Source organism: Poromitra crassiceps (assembly GCF_964638095.1).
Source record: "Poromitra crassiceps genome assembly, chromosome: 8".
NCBI lineage: Eukaryota > Metazoa > Chordata > Actinopteri > Beryciformes > Melamphaidae > Poromitra > Poromitra crassiceps.
The window spans coordinates 4,132,218-4,151,297 of NC_139629.1; the positions used below are offsets into that span (position 1 = coordinate 4,132,218).

At 44.4% G+C, this 19,080-nt stretch overlaps 1 protein-coding gene across 2 annotated transcripts in view; it reads left to right on the top strand.

The window, feature by feature from the left end:
* Positions 1-19,080, top strand: part of tanc1b (tetratricopeptide repeat, ankyrin repeat and coiled-coil containing 1b) — a 216,250-nt gene that overhangs the window by 170,472 nt on the left and 26,698 nt on the right. For both annotated transcript variants that reach the window (XM_083641834.1, XM_083641835.1), the window contains exons 11-15: positions 2,795-3,026; positions 7,492-7,658; positions 10,165-10,772; positions 13,961-14,069; positions 14,512-14,634. In XM_083641834.1, coding sequence (XP_083497960.1) covers positions 2,795-3,026; positions 7,492-7,658; positions 10,165-10,772; positions 13,961-14,069; positions 14,512-14,634 — 1,239 coding nt within the window. The remainder of the gene's footprint in view (positions 1-2,794; positions 3,027-7,491; positions 7,659-10,164; positions 10,773-13,960; positions 14,070-14,511; positions 14,635-19,080) is intronic.

Below are 19,080 nucleotides of genomic sequence, written 5' to 3' on the forward strand. Positions count from 1 at the left end.
CTTAGCCCAAAATCACAAATCAGAATGAGGGGGTCCCTGATATATTTTCTATCTTGTAAGGGGGTCCTTGGCTGAAAAACATTTGAGAACCTCTGGCTGAGCCTATCTGTCTTATTTGTCTTTACCTCAGTGTCCTCTCCTGTCCCCCTCTCGCTGACTGAGCCACTGTGTGCCAAGTGTTCAGTGGCGTCTCAATAGAGAGCAGATGACAGACATCACTGTGTTACAGCCAAAGTACTTTACCGTGGATTTATTAGTTACAAATGAGCACTTTCAGATGTCACTGTGACCTGACTGAGGGTGTTTTCTCACTGGCGCCCCGGTACCGTTCCCCGAGCACACTTGTCCCCAAACTGACCCCAGTTTCAGAACATTTGATGAGTGTGAACGTTGCGTTCCGTTCCGTTCTGCGCCCGGGCGCGCAACGGGGAACCATGAAGGGATGCACTTGAAAAGGTGTTCTGGCGAGCGCTTTGGCGTGCCCGGGCACGGAACACTTGCGAGTGTGAAAGCCAACCGTTCCGAACCTCATAGACAACACACGGGCGACGATAAACTCCAGGCATAGTTGATGCTGCAAGTGCACTCTGTTCCGTTTCCGAGCGCGGAAGAAATGCTGTAATGTGAAAGCTGACCAGCGGGGGAGAGGGGCAGGGGGGGGGGGGCAATCGTTCCCGAGTGTGGAACGGAACCGAACGGAATTAAAGCAATTGTTCCCAGTGAGAAAGCAGCCTTAAAAAAAAGCTATTCAAAAATGTTCAATGTGCAGTGGACAGAATAAAATATAGGAGCTTTTTAACTTAATCTGATTCATGAATATTCAGCTTTGGGGTATATTATAGTGTGTGATTTTCCGGAGGCTGGTGATCAGTGTGTTTTGGGACAGGTTGCTCTGCAGTGTCCCAGCCAGCTGCAGCAGCAGCAGCAGCAGCAGCAGAGGTAGAGCCAGTGGCCTGCTGCCCCTGGAAGTGTGTCAGCTCCTCCAGGCTGGACTGTAATTAGAACAGACCTACACATCCCCAGGGCTTCTCCCCTTCCCCTCCTCTACCCATCCCTATCCCTCCTCTTACTTTCTAAATCAGACGTCCATGGAACAACCTGCTTAGAAGCAGAAGGTCCTACTTTTAGAGTTCCACCGGGGATTCACTGGCTGCTTTGGTAGTACAGCTCATCTGAGGCGGTCAGGTATTGCTCAGCTAGTTCATCTTCCCCTCTGTAATGTGCTTAGAGAGTGGATTACTATGGGATTTCAGCTGGGCTGGAGTCAAGTTAGGTGGCTTTACGGAGGTTATGAGTAAAGAAAGTCATCAGACAAGCTTGAGCACCACCTTGGATGTTCAGCTCCATACAGTCATAATGCCAGCGAGACTGTGCATACTCGAACATAACTCGTTCAAAACACGTCCAAAACATTATCGTGTCGTTTACCAAGAACTTGCAATCATGTCGGTGGGGGGACATTTTATATTGTCCCTCCATTTCAAAACTCATTCCGGTGAGCCTGCAGAAGGCTTTGCTAGATGAGGGACAAGCACGTTAAATGAGGAAATGGCATTTCCTCATTCCTCACAACAATGAGTTGACGGCGCTAGACGGCGCAGAGTGACATTTTCGAGGAGCTGCACGCCCCCTACGCCGAGCTGCGCCGCCGATTTCGCTCAAGCATAATTTGCGCTTTAGTCAACAAGCCTGTTTGTTGGCTTTTGCAAATACTTTTGAGGTCACGCTACTGCAGCCAGCTTTGAAGATTGTTTGTGGCTAAAGCTAACAACAATGTAAGCTAAGGTGACCAGACGTCCCCGTTTTTGGTGACCTGTCCCCGGCTGGAGCTGTCCCCGAAAATGTCCCCGATTTTCTACTGCCGTCTGTGGCCGATATGACTCTAGCTCTAGCGGGCTCATTCTTAAATCTAGAGTGAAGATACTTATAGAATATGAAACTGTATGACCTACAGCATCCATTGGGACCAACAATGCCATGCTGCTACCTTGTTGGGAAGGAAGGGGGCTAAATAATACATTTTGAAAAACCAGCATGGTCAATTTCAAAGTTGACCACTGACCGCTCTCACCTCAAGATATCTGAATGAGAATGGATTCTATGAGTGTACCCATGAGTCTCCCCTTTACAGACGTGCCCACTGGCCAACCACTCAATCAGGAAGGTTGCAGGAGGCTTACGGGCGGGTTAAAAGCATATAAAAGCATCACATGTCTATGTAGCCCGTTGATCCAGGCATCTAATAAGTGCTTACATGCTGCTTCCTGCTGGTCCAGGAAATCTTGAACAATGAAGATCTTGAGATCTGAGGCTTTTTATAAAACATTTGGCGCTGTAGGTACGGACGGCAAGGCCTCATGCTGCTGGAGAACACAGTGACATTGACATTTTGTAAAGGGGCACAGTGAATGAAGTGTGTAGTGTGTGTGTGTGTGTGTGTGTGTGTGTGTGTGTGTGTGTGTGTGTGTGTGTGTGTGTGTGTGTGTGTGTTGGGGGGGGGGGGGGGGCACCAGGGACCTCTTCATGAAGCCAACACTGTTTATTAATTTATTAATAAATTAAACTGGAATCCCTTTTTTTATTTCATAGGTAATAACATTGGATATTTTAATGATATATTGATTGCCGGACTGGAAATGTCCCCGATTTTCATTTGAGAAATCTGGTCACCTTAATGTAAGCTGAGCTCTTCACACTGATTGTTGTGAGATGTTTTTAAACTATGCATTTAAGTCTAAAGTCAGGAAAGTTTAAAATAGAATGTCCCCCCCCCCCCCCCCCCCTTGTTTTCCAGGTGGTGGCATATCATTACTGCCAGGCTGACAACACCTACACTTGCCTGGTGCCGGAGTTTGTGCACAGTATCGCCGCCCTGCTGTGCAGAGCACACCAGCTTGGCGCATACCGTGAGCTGCTGCTGAAAGAGCCCCACCTACAGAGCATGCTCAGTCTGCGATCCTGTGTCCAGGACCCCATGGCTGCTTTCCGGAGGGGTGTGCTTGAGCCACTAGCCAACCTGCGTAAAGGTAAAACGCTACTGTCCCAATTTCCCAATAATTCACCTCTATTGGCTTCTCCTGCTGTTCCTCAATCTCTGACTGTTATCTATCTATTTATATATATATACAATTGAGTATGTGGACTTTGTTTGTTTGTTTGTTTGTTTCAAGATTTAGGCTAATTAGGCTAATTAGCTAATGATGTGATGTCATCAGTGATGATGTCAAAAGTGATGTCATAAGGGCGCACACACACGCACACACACTTTTCATGGTGTGTAAAGATGGCAAAGTATAACTATAGCAAATGGATTTTCGAAAAGGTTTGCATGGTTTCAGTAGATAGCGCATTTATTGGTCCACATTTTAAATCGTTTTGTTTTTACAAGAGACACTATACAGTAGATGCAGAAAAATGAACGAGCTGTTTCTATGACAGGTTTGGTGAGAGAGTGTGAGTTGGGGGTAGCAGTGGAGCATGGAGGAGCATGGACCATGCCTGTGACAGATCACATAGCTCCTTGCTTTCTCTTCCTCCATTCCTCTCTCCCTACCTAACTGTTATGAATGACCTCATGCATTTCGCTTTATATGGAAATGAAGTGTTGATTTATCTGCCACATCCCACAGAAACACATGACGCTCGCATCCATTCACACCATGTTAAATTCATCCATTCACACCATGTTAAATTCATCCATTCACACCATGTTAAATTCATCCATTCATACCATGTTAAATTCATCCATTCATACCATGTTAAATTCATCCATTCATACCATGTTAAATTCATCCATTCATACCATGTTAAATTCATCCATTCATACCATGTTAAATTCATCCATTCACACCATGTTAAATTCATCCATTCACACCATGTTAAATTCATCCATTCACACCATGTTAAATTCATCCATTCATACCATGTTAAATTCATCCATTCATACCATGTTAAATTCATCCATTCACACCATGTTAAATTCATCCATTCACACCATGTTAAATTCATCCATTCACACCATGTTAAATTCATCCATTCATACCATGTTAAATTCATCCATTCATACCATGTTAAATTCATCCATTCATACCATGTTAAATTCATCCATTCACACCATGTTAAATTCATCCATTCACACCATGTTAAATTCATCCATTCACACCATGTTAAATTCATCCATTCACACCATGTTAAATTCATCCATTCACACCATGTTAAATTCATCCATTCACACCATGTTAAATTCATCCATTCACACCATGTTAAATTCATCCATTCACACCATGTTAAATTCATCCATTCACACCATGTTAAATTCATCCATTCACACCATGTTAAATTCATCCATTCACACCATGTTAAATTCATCCATTCACACCATGTTAAATTCATCCATTCATACCATGTTAAATTCATCCATTCATACCATGTTAAATTCATCCATTCATACCATGTTAAATTCATCCATTCATACCATGTTAAATTCATCCATTCATACCATGTTAAATTCATCCATTCACACCATGTTAAATTCATCCATTCACACCATGTTAAATTCATCCATTCATACCATGTTAAATTCATCCATTCACACCATGTTAAATTCATCCATTCACACCATGTTAAATTCATCCATTCACACCATGTTAAATTCATCCATTCATACCATGTTAAATTCATCCATTCATACCATGTTAAATTCATCCATTCATACCATGTTAAATTCATCCATTCATACCATGTTAAATTCATCCATTCACACCATGTTAAATTCATCCATTCATACCATGTTAAATTCATCCATTCATATCATGTTAAATTCATCCATTCATATCATGTTAAATTCATCCATTCACACCATGTTAAATTCATCCATTCACACCATGTTAAATTCATCCATTCATACCATGTTAAATTCATCCATTCATATCATGTTAAATTCATCCATTCACACCATGTTAAATTCATCCATTCATACCATGTTAAATTCATCCATTCACACCATGTTAAATTCATCCATTCACACCATGTTAAATTCATCCATTCATACCATGTTAAATTCATCCATTCACACCATGTTAAATTCATCCATTCACACCATGTTAAATTCATCCATTCACACCATGTTAAATTCATCCATTCATACCATGTTAAATTCATCCATTCACACCATGTTAAATTCATCCATTCACACCATGTTAAATTCATCCATTCACACCATGTTAAATTCATCCATTCACACCATGTTAAATTCATCCATTCATACCATGTTAAATTCATCCATTCATACCATGTTAAATTCATCCATTCACACCATGTTAAATTCATCCATTCACACCATGTTAAATTCATCCATTCACACCATGTTAAATTCATCCATTCACACCATGTTAAATTCATCCATTCACACCATGTTAAATTCATCCATTCATACCATGTTAAATTCATCCATTCATACCATGTTAAATTCATCCATTCATACCATGTTAAATTCATCCATTCATACCATGTTAAATTCATCCATTCATACCATGTTAAATTCATCCATTCATACCATGTTAAATTCATCCATTCATACCATGTTAAATTCATCCATTCATACCATGTTAAATTCATCCATTCACACCATGTTAAATTCATCCATTCATACCATGTTAAATTCATCCATTCACACCATGTTAAATTCATCCATTCACACCATGTTAAATTCATCCATTCACACCATGTTAAATTCATCCATTCATACCATGTTAAATTCATCCATTCATACCATGTTAAATTCATCCATTCATACCATGTTAAATTCATCCATTCATACCATGTTAAATTCATCCATTCACACCATGTTAAATTCATCCATTCATACCATGTTAAATTCATCCATTCATATCATGTTAAATTCATCCATTCATATCATGTTAAATTCATCCATTCACACCATGTTAAATTCATCCATTCACACCATGTTAAATTCATCCATTCATACCATGTTAAATTCATCCATTCATATCATGTTAAATTCATCCATTCACACCATGTTAAATTCATCCATTCATACCATGTTAAATTCATCCATTCACACCATGTTAAATTCATCCATTCACACCATGTTAAATTCATCCATTCATACCATGTTAAATTCATCCATTCACACCATGTTAAATTCATCCATTCACACCATGTTAAATTCATCCATTCACACCATGTTAAATTCATCCATTCATACCATGTTAAATTCATCCATTCACACCATGTTAAATTCATCCATTCACACCATGTTAAATTCATCCATTCACACCATGTTAAATTCATCCATTCACACCATGTTAAATTCATCCATTCATACCATGTTAAATTCATCCATTCATACCATGTTAAATTCATCCATTCACACCATGTTAAATTCATCCATTCACACCATGTTAAATTCATCCATTCACACCATGTTAAATTCATCCATTCACACCATGTTAAATTCATCCATTCACACCATGTTAAATTCATCCATTCATACCATGTTAAATTCATCCATTCATACCATGTTAAATTCATCCATTCATACCATGTTAAATTCATCCATTCATACCATGTTAAATTCATCCATTCATACCATGTTAAATTCATCCATTCATACCATGTTAAATTCATCCATTCATACCATGTTAAATTCATCCATTCATACCATGTTAAATTCATCCATTCACACCATGTTAAATTCATCCATTCACACCATGTTAAATTCATCCATTCATACCATGTTAAATTCATCCATTCATACCATGTTAAATTCATCCATTCACACCATGTTAAATTCATCCATTCACACCATGTTAAATTCTGCATTTTGGTTTTGATCAAAAAAGAAATATGGAGAGGTTTTGTCCCCTGATTGCCGACAATATCTCAACCACCGCCACTGAAAATATGAATGTTTTATTAGCAGAGCAAATATCATTTGACATCCCCGTGAGGAGTGAAGTGGGGCTGCGTAGTTGATCAGCAAAGGCTCTTACGACTCACTCACACCCCACCTATGAGACTTACTGCAGTGAAGTAAATCAGGTGTGTGCAGTCTGGCCACGGAGCAGTGCTGTGGACCTAATACCACTCAAGTTCATTCATTAGAAACCTGGCTGGGTAAAGGTGTTACAGCCAATTCTTCATCCATTGCAAGTATTTTGGCATTTGTAGCCCAGCTGTTGGTATTTGTAGCCCAGCTGAGAAAGAAAAACGTTTCTAAGCATGCAACGCGCGCGCGCGCACACACACACACACACACACACACACACACACACACACACACACCCCACAGAATTTTATTCTTCTGTAATGTTCTGTACGGTTTCTTTCAACTAAAATTCTTAAGAGCTGTATTGTCCCATTGCTGCAAACCTCCTTACCTCTGTGTGTGTGTGTGTGTGTGTGTGTGTGTGTGTGTGTGTGTGTGTGTGTCCGCCGTCCGTCCGTCCGTCCGTGTGTGTGTGTCCCCAGAGCGGAAGATCCCAGAGGAGGACCACATCATCTTGATAGACGGGCTTAACGAGGCAGAGTTCCACAAGCCCGACTATGGTGACACCATCACCTCCTTCATCACCAAGATCATTACCAAGTTCCCCTCCTGGCTCAAGCTTGTGGTCACTGTTCGGGTCAACTTGCTGGTAAGCTTGTGGTCACTGTTCGGGTCAACTTGCTGGTAAGCTTGTGGTCACTGTTCGGGTCAACTTGCTGGTAAGGAAGTGTTTGTTAAGAACAAAGTTTGCACTATGTTCTCGTCATCCCAGCGAGTGCAGAGACATATCTTTCTTGGAATATGTCTAAATTAATAATCATCATTCAGATACATAAAAATATTTCCGCCGACATCCCTTCCAATATGGCAGAGTTGTAATTGGCTCATTAGGTTAGCTTGATTTCATCGTTCATGAGATTGACTAAATATGATAAAAACTAACAAGGACATTTGATACGGGACTAAGACTAAAACTCAATTAAAAGATAGCCGACAAAATGAACACTGTATCGTTCACTCAATACACATGTAACATGTCACACAATGTCAAGTGAACAAACTGCAAGTGGAATGCGCTGTCAATTTTTGATGCTCCTCTCACTGAGTGACATCGGACCCAGTAGATTCTGACAAGTGTTAAAGGTGAACGGGTTTCATCAGGCGACCAGTATCAGTGACCCGGGAATCAAGGCTCCACGACAGGGTGAGAGCAGCGAGGGGCTTTGAGCTGACTAGCGTGGAGTGGAAGTGACACTGAAGAGCTGAGCCGGGCCTGTGGCGAGCTCACACACCGGGGGAAGGATCCGACTGTGACAGGTCCGATGAGCCACATGACGGCTGCTTGTCTTAGCTGAGATGGAGCCTGGGATAGTGTGGCAGCCCACTGACTGACAGCCAGAGCTCAGGCTATTAATACCTGTTCAGAAGCCAGGCCCAGGGTGCTGTCCATCACTATGCTCTACACTGCAGACTGAACCAGGCCCAGGGTGCTGTCCATCACTATGCTCTACACTGCAGACTGAACCAGGCCCAGGGTGCTGTCCATCACTATGCTCTACACTGCAGACTGAACCAGGCCCAGGGTGCTGTCCATCACTATGCTCTACACTGCAGACTGAACCAGGCCCAGGGTGCTGTCCATCACTATGCTCTACACTGCAGACTGAACCAGGCCCAGGGTGCTGTCCATCACTATGCTCTACACTGCAGATTGCAGAGTGCAACATAGTGTTTATTGCAGCATTTGTTTATCCCGCAACTGCGCGGGAGCATTGGAATTGTGTTGATGAGAAGGTTCCCTGGATGATAAGTCAGTATATTGTAGCGGTTATTCACATTTTACATTCAGGTCTTTTCTATTCAGTTCCACCAATCCTGTCATGGTTGGGATGAGTCTGTGATAAGGAAAGAGTTTTTGGATCCTTGAGTCTCCAAAGCACAACACAATTTGGTTCAAACCCTGCGGTGAAAGTTATGTAGTTGCCGGGCTCTGATTGACACAGTGAAGCGAGTTTAAATTGGGAAGGAACATGTGTCAGAACCTCTAAACTAACCTCTAACTCTAGTTTGAGTTAGTTTCACATGTCAGGATGTCAGAGCAGCTTGGGGCAGAGAGCAAAAGTAAGGAAGATGAATCTGTCATCTAGCATAGTAGAAGCCAGAGAATACTTTTCCTGCAGCTCCATCGTAGTGGAGAGAAGTGGTGAAAAAGAGTGACCGTGTTGCTCCACACATTCTGCAGACCAACAGGATCTGAACAGGTAGGAAGGGCCTTTGCTCTTGGCCAATGCCCCCTGCTGTCCACCCCCTCTGCTGACCTGGGGAGAGCAAACATGGAGCAATTGTGCCAGTATGGACACCCAAACCAAGTCACACGGTGGGGGGGGTTGGTAGCCAGGGAATCTACTGCTGCACTACCCGGATGCCCTCTGTGAGGTGTTTCTAGCACTTTGGCCACCTTGTGGACGATGCGTGCGTGTGCGTGTGTCCGTGCAGGCAGGCATGTGTGTTTCTGTTTGTGTCTCTCCAGCTGCTGCTCCGTGTCAGTAGGAGGAGGAGAGGTGTTATCTCACTGAGGCCATGCTTCTCTCGCCTCAGACGGGCAGCGCACGATTAACGTGCATCGATTTCTTCAATCCCTAGGAGGGAGATTGAAGTGTGGGCCTCTGGCTCAGGTCTCTACCTGCTCCCCCCCCCCCCCCCCAGGCTCTGGCTCAGAGGTGTCCCCCCCCCCCGCATCTTCATTCTCAGTTTCTCCATCCTAATGTCCCTGCAACCACATGGTTCCAACAGTGGCAGGTGTCTGCTGTGGCCTGATAACGCCTTCATGCGGCATATAATAATAATCTTTACTTTTTGTACAGCAACCCTGCAGCAGCTACACACAAGGCAGGCCTCAGGATGAGAGCAATGCTTTTGGCCTACAGTCATTTCATTTTCTGGTCTGGTCAGAAGGGATACAAGTTCTAAAGCAGAATGTAAAAGTTTCTGAATTGCTTGAGACATTGAGGTTTGATTATTCCTCTACACATTTTCTCATGAACATTAACATAGCTATTATCTGTGACGAGGAAGCGATTAAGCAGAATGGCTGCTCAAATGTGATTTCCAGCAAATCGCTCTCTCATAATGTCCTCACCTCGTTTCTTCCGTAGGAGATCACCAGCCTCCTGCCCTTCTCTAAGATCTCCCTGGATGATTTCTCCGACAACAAAGAGATCAACAGCGACCTCAACGCGTACATCCAGTACCGCATCAACGGCAGCAAGGAGATCATGAACAACATCAGCCTCAACGGCAAGGCGGAGCCCGTCATCGTGGGCAAGCTGAGCAGCCACCTGATCTCCCGAAGCCAGGGCTCCTACCTGTACCTCAAGCTCACCCTGGACCTGTTCGAGAGAGGCCACCTGGTCATCAAGAGTGCCGGCTACAAGGTGGTGCCCGTGTCGCTGGCCGAGCTCTACCAGCTGCAGTGCAACATGAAGTTCATGAGCCACTCGGCGTTCGAGCGCTCGCTGCCCGTCCTCAACGTGGCGCTGGCCTCGCTGCACCCCATGACCGACGAGCAGCTCTTCCAGGCCATCAACGCCGGCAGCGTCCGAGGAGAGCTGCCCTGGGAGGACTTCCAGCAACGCATGGAGCTGCTCTCCTGCTTCCTCATCAAGCGGCGGGACAAGACGCGCATGTTCTGCCACCCCTCCTTCAGAGAGTGGCTCGTGTGGAGAGCTGACGGAGAAAGTACCGACTTCCTCTGCGACCCCAGGTCAGACGTAATACAGTAACTGCACTCCCTTCAGAAATGTATCTTATCAATGGATCTGTTATCGATTTACTGACTACAAGGTTTCCATTAATGCATCACAGACAGAGTGTAAACAGCCCCTTAAAACAAGTACAAATTTAGCTTTGAGGAGAATTACATGCAGGTATGTGATCTCAAAAAAGTCCAAAATCGTTGATTGATCTCCATCAGAACTTGATGAGGCTTTTTGCAGGTTTGACCATTTGTTAGAGAGTTGAGTGGATGGAGAATAACATTCTTCCCCGTGAGCAGAAAAGAAGGGTTGCCAGGAGATGCCTGGAAATGGGCCCTGCAGATAGCATTCAGATGCTTGACTGAAGATCCTCAACGTCTGAGCGTGCTTCTGAATTGTTAGTAGCGTGCGTGTGACTCAACTTTAAATAGTGTGCGACATGCTGGAAAGTAAACGGGTATGAGCTCTTTAATTTGTTTGTTAGTTTGGAAATGAAGGAGAAAATTCCAATCAATATAAGTTCAGCATGACTCATTTCAGCCTGAGATTGTCTTGGTATTTGTTGGAATCACATCAGCTCACTCTTTTGAACTCAATCGCTGATCTGTTACAGGCTGGCATTTATGTATTTATTTTTTCCCGCCAGTAATGAACCATTTACAAGGACACTGTTCCAACCTACAGGGAGCTCTGCTGCGAGAGGAATTACTGAATTTATGCCTCCACCCAGGAACAAAAGCTGACAAGTAATATTTCCTGCTTTGGTCCAAAGCTCTGGCTGTTTGGCACAGGGAGTGTCTCCATAAATCCTGGCACTCAGTCCTGTCAGCTCCACTCTCGTTGGGCGACTCTGAGCTGAAGAGGCGGGGCATCAGAAATACAGGGGATTAGAAACCTCAGTGCTTTGTGGGAAGAGTTATTTATGAGATCCGTCATAAGTGTTTGGCTGTGTTCAAAGCAGCATAATTAGTTTAGTGTGTGTGTCCCTATTTACATTGTCTCCTTGTAAACATAGACATGAATCAGCAGCCAGGAAATAGGCTGCAATACTAGTTTTTCTTTGATGTCAAAAAAGAAACGTTCAAACTTGGACTTTCTTAAGGAACAAATTGGCTCCAACATTTTTGAATAATATATGCAGCCTTTTTGAAATTGTAACAAGTAACCTGCAGTGTGTTCCACTTGAGCCCAGATGAGTTTTCAGAGGAAAACCGCAATCTGCAGATTCATTGTTTGCTGCCATGCCCTCTGTGCCCTGTGGGACAGACTAATGTGTGTTAGATGCCCTCTGTGCCCTGTGGGACAGACTCATGTGTGTTAGATGCCCTCTGTGCCCTGTGGGACAGACTCATGTGTGTTAGATGCCCTCTGTGCCCTGTGGGACAGACTAATGTGTGTTAGATGCCCTCTGTGCGCTGTGGGACAGACTCATGTGTGTTAGATGCCCTCTGTGCCCTGTGGGACAGACTCATGTGTGTTAGATGCCCTCTGTGCCCTGTGGGACAGACTCATGTGTGTTAGATGCCCTCTGTGCCCTGTGGGACAGACTAATGTGTGTTAGATGCCCTCTGTGCCCTGTGGGACAGACTCATGTGTGTTAGATGCCCTCTGTGCCCTGTGGGACAGACTCATGTGTGTTAGATGCCCTCTGTGCCCTGTGGGACAGACTAATGTGTGTTAGCTGCCCTCTGTGCCCTGTGGGACAGACTAATGTGTGTTAGATGCCCTCTGTGCCCTGTGGGACAGACTAATGTGTGTTAGAGGCCCTCTGTGCCCTGTGGGACAGACTAATGTGTGTTAGATGCCCTATGTGCCCTGTGGGACAGATTCATGTGTGTTAGATGCCCTCTGTGCCCTGTGGGACAGACTAATGTGTGTTAGATGCCCTCTGTGCCCTGTGGGACAGACTCATGTGTGTTAGATGCCCTCTGTGCCCTGTGGGACAGACTCATGTGTGTTAGATGCCCTCTGTGCCCTGTGGGACAGACTCATGTGTGTTAGATGCCCTCTGTGCCCTGTGGGACAGACTCATGTGTGTTAGATGCCCTCTGTGCCCTGTGGGACAGACTCATGTGTGTTAGATGCCCTCTGTGCCCTGTGGGACAGACTCATGTGTGTTAGATGCCCTCTGTGCCCTGTGGGACAGACTAATGTGTGTTAGATGCCCTCTGTGCCCTGTGGGACAGACTAATGTGTGTTAGATGCCCTCTGTGCCCTGTGGGACAGACTCATGTGTGTTAGATGCCCTCTGTGCCCTGTGGGACAGACTAATGTGTGTTAGATGCCCTCTGTGCCCTGTGGGACAGACTCATGTGTGTTAGATGCCCTCTGTGCCCTGTGGGACAGACTCATGTGTGTTAGCATAGCAATGCTAATTGTAATTCTGGAGCCCTCTCACCCTCATTAGAGACTTTTGTCATGCACACTTAATAAACTGGATGATGTCACTACGCCTTGCTTTTGTCCTCCCCATCACGCGTTATAGTCTCACCTCTGCTCTCACAGCGGCTAAAGCTAAATGGACCAAAACCTACCATTGTTTCATTATTTACCCCTTTTAGAAATGAATGCAGTGCCCGCCCCCCCCCCCCCCCTCCACACACACACAGTGGAGAGGAGAGGATTTCACCAGATCAAAGTGAATTGCAATCATGCATGTCCTTTTAACGAAGTTCTGCGTTAATTAACAGCAGAGTGGGCCTCAGTGCGGATGGAAATGGGAACCAGGGGTTTATATGCTCATACCCCTCCAGCCTTTCCAAGCCCACGCCGTCTAGACTTTTTTTTTTTGCCTAATCAGTAATAATCACGCCAGCACTCGATGGAATAACGCTCCATTGATGACGCCATCAATGCTCTCCTCAAGACTGGAATTAACATTTTGCGGAACTGTCTTCAGATGAGCCAGTTAAAATACTGTGATTGTGAGTGAGCCAGAAGACCACTGCCATCATCAGTGCTCAGTCAGCGGGTCATGATGGCACCCAATCATTAATGAATGCATTCATATATAGCAAAGATCTTTTTTGTTCCACGGCTAAAGAGCAAAAATTAGGCCACTTTATGAAACCTTGATGAAAATGGTGTTAATACACATGATAATAGAGCAGCTTATCCCCTTGTACCCTACTGTCTTCCTACTGGTTGCCTATTCTGCTACCCAGCTGAATGTCCTCTCTGTTGTTTCCTAACCCAGGACTGGCCACGCCCTCATGGCTTTCATGCTGTCCCGCCAAGAGGGGAAACTCAATCGCCAGCAGACCATGGAGCTGGGCCACCACATCCTCAAAGCACATATCTTCAAGGTACAGCTAGGAAACCCTGCATGCACTCTGCAGCATATTCATCTATAACTATGAAATAGCTACAGATGTCACATGTCAGGCTGCTTTTGTATATAAGAATTTGTTCTTACTTGCTAATGCTCGCCTGGGTAAATAAACGTAAAAAAAAGAAGAAAGAAAAACCTGCATGCACTCTACAGCATATCCATCTGTAGTTGAAGTCTATCCCTTCTAGGAATTTCATGGTGTGCACTCCATGTTTTTTTTATGAATTATGAATATGGTATTACGGAGGATAAGCCCCTGGATGTGGAGAAAGGCAGTGAGAGCTTACACAGCTCTGGTTCATTTGTGTGTGTGTGTGTGTGTGTGTGTGTGTGTGTGTGTGTGTGTGTGTGTGTGTGTGTGTGTGTGTGTGTGTGTGTGTGTGTGTGTGTGTGTGTGTGTGTGTGTGTGTTTGCAGGGCCTGAGTAAGAGAACAGGTGTATCGTCCAGTGTGCTGCAGGCTCTGTGGATCAGCTGCAGCGCAGACGGCCTGTCTGCAGCCTTGGCCTCCCTGAGGAACCTCTACACGCCCAACGTCAAGGTGAGACCACCTCAGGCTCTCCTGTGTCGATCAGGCTTCATGTAAACACACACACTCCACATGGTCATCTGCAGTACTACAGTCCAAATGACCTTCCCCCCCAAACTCCCTTATCACATTTCATTACATGGCAATATGTATTGACTTTAAAAAAAATCAAGTTGGTCAGTTCCCCCTGCTGTCCCAGTCGTTGCTCCACCCCCTCTGCCGATCTGGGGAGAGTTGTATACTAGCACATGCTTCCTCCGATACATGTGCCTCCGATACAGTCGCCAGCCGCTTCTTCTCAACTTGACAGCAAGGAGTTTCACCGGCAGGACCTAGCGCGTGGGAGGATCATGCTATTCTTCCCCCTGTTCCCCTCCCCACCGACCAGAGGAGGCACCAGTGCAGTGACCAGGACACATAACCGAACCGGCTCCCCACCCAAAGACATGGACAAATGTGCCTGTATGGACGCCCGACCAAGCCGGAGCCAACACGGGGGGCTCGAACCTGTGACGCTCGTGTTGGTAGTAGGCAGGGTCCCGAGTGCTTTTTAATTCCACTGATGGAGATAAGTTGTGTCTTATACCGCATTCAAGACAACTCGGACCGCCGTAAGTTTCAACACGGAACCTCCGGCCCGGACAGATTTGCGTTCACGCTGCACCTCCCGCTCGGGGGGAAAACCAAACTGTTGCTATAGCAACCCGCGTTAGCATGGTAGCTACCTACTAGCGAACAATGCTAACCGAACATGCTGAATGCTGAATTTCACACAGAGCGAAACACAGATGACACAATCACATATCGTCGCTGTCGTTCCAGGACCTCGAATCTCCAAAACAGCAACTTTTCAGGAAGTTAAAAAAACCTGTTTGCTCTTAAAATACTGAACCAAACATTGTCAAAGTTGGCACATGTCTTAATTATAGTTAGTTTCCCGCTGAATGTGTCATTACTTTATTAATATCTTACCTGGATAAGCTCAAATGATGTTGTTTATATTATCAGTCCGAGTTGGAAGCACTCTCTCCCGGCCAGTCAGGCGGGAGAGAGTCGTATGCTCATGCACGAGCCCCAAGCTCCGGGCCGCGGGGGCGCGCGCAGCAGCAGCAGCCCTCCTCGGCTCTCATGGCCGAGGCGGGGGCTTGGGCATGGGGTGAGAACAGTCTGACATAACGTAGCGTTAACGTTACTTTATTCTCGTCAGAAAACACTCCAATTTGCATGTTAAAACAAGTTTGCAGCCTAGGAATAACTGGAAAACATTTGATTGATATATTAACGTCAGAGGAAGCCAGGATTAGTCAAAACGATATTAGAAATACACAGCACGTCTGCCATGTGACTTTTCCGGGTTTACTGTCCTGCGTGGGGGCGTACATACGGAGGTAGGGGACGAATTTCGAGGTTTGACTGACAGATTGAGGGCGAATGGCGTTACGAGATTTACTCACAAGCTCGTTTTAATGCTTTTCCATTGGTTGCATTTGTTAAAAACCACACAGAGACATGAAGGGTGACCAATGGCACTGATTTATGACAAAAAGTAAAAAAGTGAAAAAAGGGACATTCGAGGTCCTGGCACAACAGCGACGATATGAAATGTTAACATTACATAATTAAGACCTCAAATTGTGTGTTAAAGCGACAACAAACGTCTTTATAATAATTCAGTGATTATCATTAACGATGCAAGTCGCCATTTTGATGTGGCTGTGACGTCAACTCGGACAAAGCGGAGCTCTGAATGATACCTGAATTTCCGAGCTGTAATTCCGGCCTGAACGACCGTTCAATTCACTTTTTACAGGTCGGAACCTATTTTTTTCGGCGGTCCGAGTTGTCTTGAACGGGGGATTAGAAGTCTTAGGGTTTTTTCCTGGAAGCCCTCAATAACAGTGATGAATCCCACCATGAAGAGCAGCACAGAGATGCTCATTGGCCTAGATTACACCTTGCTCGCCATTAGCTTGATCCATGGCTATCTGTGGTGCTCTCTGCAGGGAGAAGAAGCCTATGTCCTTCTCACTAAGTACCAAGGGCCTTCCATAATACTATTAATTTGATCAACAAATGGCCTTTTTAATGGTCGAGCTAGATCCCCCCCCCCCCCCCCCCCCAATTATTATTCTGAATTATTCCAACTGCCTGTGTAGCTTCCAGCTTTGCTTCGGAAGGGAGGAAACATTGGCCTTTACAGGAAAGGCCATTGTGTGGGAATGATGTATTCTGGCTTTAAGCAAAATGATGGTACATTTGTCTTTGTCATTAGCTTTAGTATTTCAGCAGGGTTCCATCACTTGTTGGCATCCTCATTGTCTTTTTGCCAGTTATTTTGTGTAAGTATGTCATCACTCAACAAGACAGGTACAGAACGGCCTTGTTCTGTCCTCTGGGAATCGCTACAAATTTATTCCACCGCAGTTCCAATAAATAAACCCAATTCAATTTGCGTTTTCCAACTCTAAATTGAGGCCATGGTTCTGTTTGATGAAGCATTCGTTATTATTCATTTCAAGCCACTTAATTACTGCGTTCAGTAGAATGTGACCACTGAATGTCTGACCTTTGCTTGGGAACAGAAAGAAGCTCAAGATCAGCCTGAGGCAATAGCGTGTCTCGCAATGAAATGATTTTAATTCCACTTAGACTCTCTGAGGTCTACATGGTATAATGCAATGCACGAGTCATGGTATAATGTCATACACGAGTCATGGTATAATGTCATGCATGAGTCATGGTATAATGTCATGCACGAGTCATGGTATAATGTCATGCACGAGTCATGGTATAATGTCATGCACGAGTCATGGTATAATGTCATGCACGAGTCATGGTATAATATGCTGAGTCATGGTATAATGTCATGCACGAGTCATGGTATAATGTCATGCACGAGTCATGGTATAATGTCATGCACGAGTCATGGTGTAATGCCATGCACGAGTCATGGTATAATGTCATGCAAGAGTCATGGTATAATGCCATGCACGAGTCATGGTATAATGTCATGCACGAGTCATGGTGTAATGCCATGCACGAGTCATGGTATAATGTCATGCAAGAGTCATGGTATAATGTCATGCAAGAGTCATGGTATAATGCCATGCACGAGTCATGGTATAATGTCATGCAAGAGTCATGGTATAATGTCATGCTGAGTCATGGTATAATGCCATGCACGAGTCATGGTATAATGTCATGCACGAGTCATGGTGTAATGCCATGCACGAGTCATGGTATAATGTCATGCAAGAGTCATGGTATAATGTCATGCAAGAGTCATGGTATAATGCCATGCACGAGTCATGGTATAATGTCATGCAAGAGTCATGGTATAATGTCATGCTGAGTCATGGTATAATGTCATGCATGAGTCATGGTATAATGTCATGCACGAGTCATGGTATAATGTCATGCACGAGTCATGGTGTAATGCCATGCACGAGTCATGGTATAATGTCATGCAAGAGTCATGGTATAATGCCATGCACGAGTCATGGTATAATGTCATGCACGAGTCATGGTGTAATGCCATGCACGAGTCATGGTATAATGTCATGCACGAGTCATGGTATAATGTCATGCACGAGTCATGGTGTAATGCCATGCACGAGTCATGGTATAATGCCATGCACGAGTCATGGTATAATGCCATGCACGAGTCATGGTATAATGCCATGCACGAGTCATGGTATAATGTCATGCACGAGTCATGGTGTAATGCCATGCACGAGTCATGGTATAATGTCATGCACGAGTCATGGTGTAATGCCATGCACGAGTCATGGTATAATGTCATGCACGAGTCATGGTATAATGCCATGCACGAGTCATGGTATAATGTCATGCACGAGTCATGGTATAATGTCATGCACGAGTCATGGTGTAATGTCATGCACGAGTCATGGTATAATGTCATGCACGAGTCATGGTATAATGCCATGCACGAGTCATGGTATAATGTCATGCACGAGTCATGGTATAATGTCATGCACGAGTCATGGTGTAATGTCATGCACGAGTCATGGTATAATGTCATGCACGAGTCATGGTATAATGCCATGCACGAGTCATGGACGACAGTATCTGCAAATCATTTATTAAATTGCTTAAATTTGAGACCCTAAACATTATTCAAATTTCTTTTTTTCCCTTTGTAATGACAGATCCATGGCAATCAGGTATTGCCAGCTTTTTGTTTCTTAATTTTGGTATTTAACACATTCACTGCCAGCCGTTTTTTCAATACTGTAGGTAGGTTCTGCCAAGTTTTTTTTTTGAGGATTCTGGCTCAGCTTTCAAGAGCCGAGGATTCTTTTCTGCTAAGATTTTGTGAACACAAATGATCTCAAAAGAACTAATAGAATGTGTGCTTTCTCTGTCTAAAAGAGTTAGTTTGTAGAGTTAGTAGTTATGTAGGCATTAGCAGTAGAATACAGCATGGTTTCAGCGTCT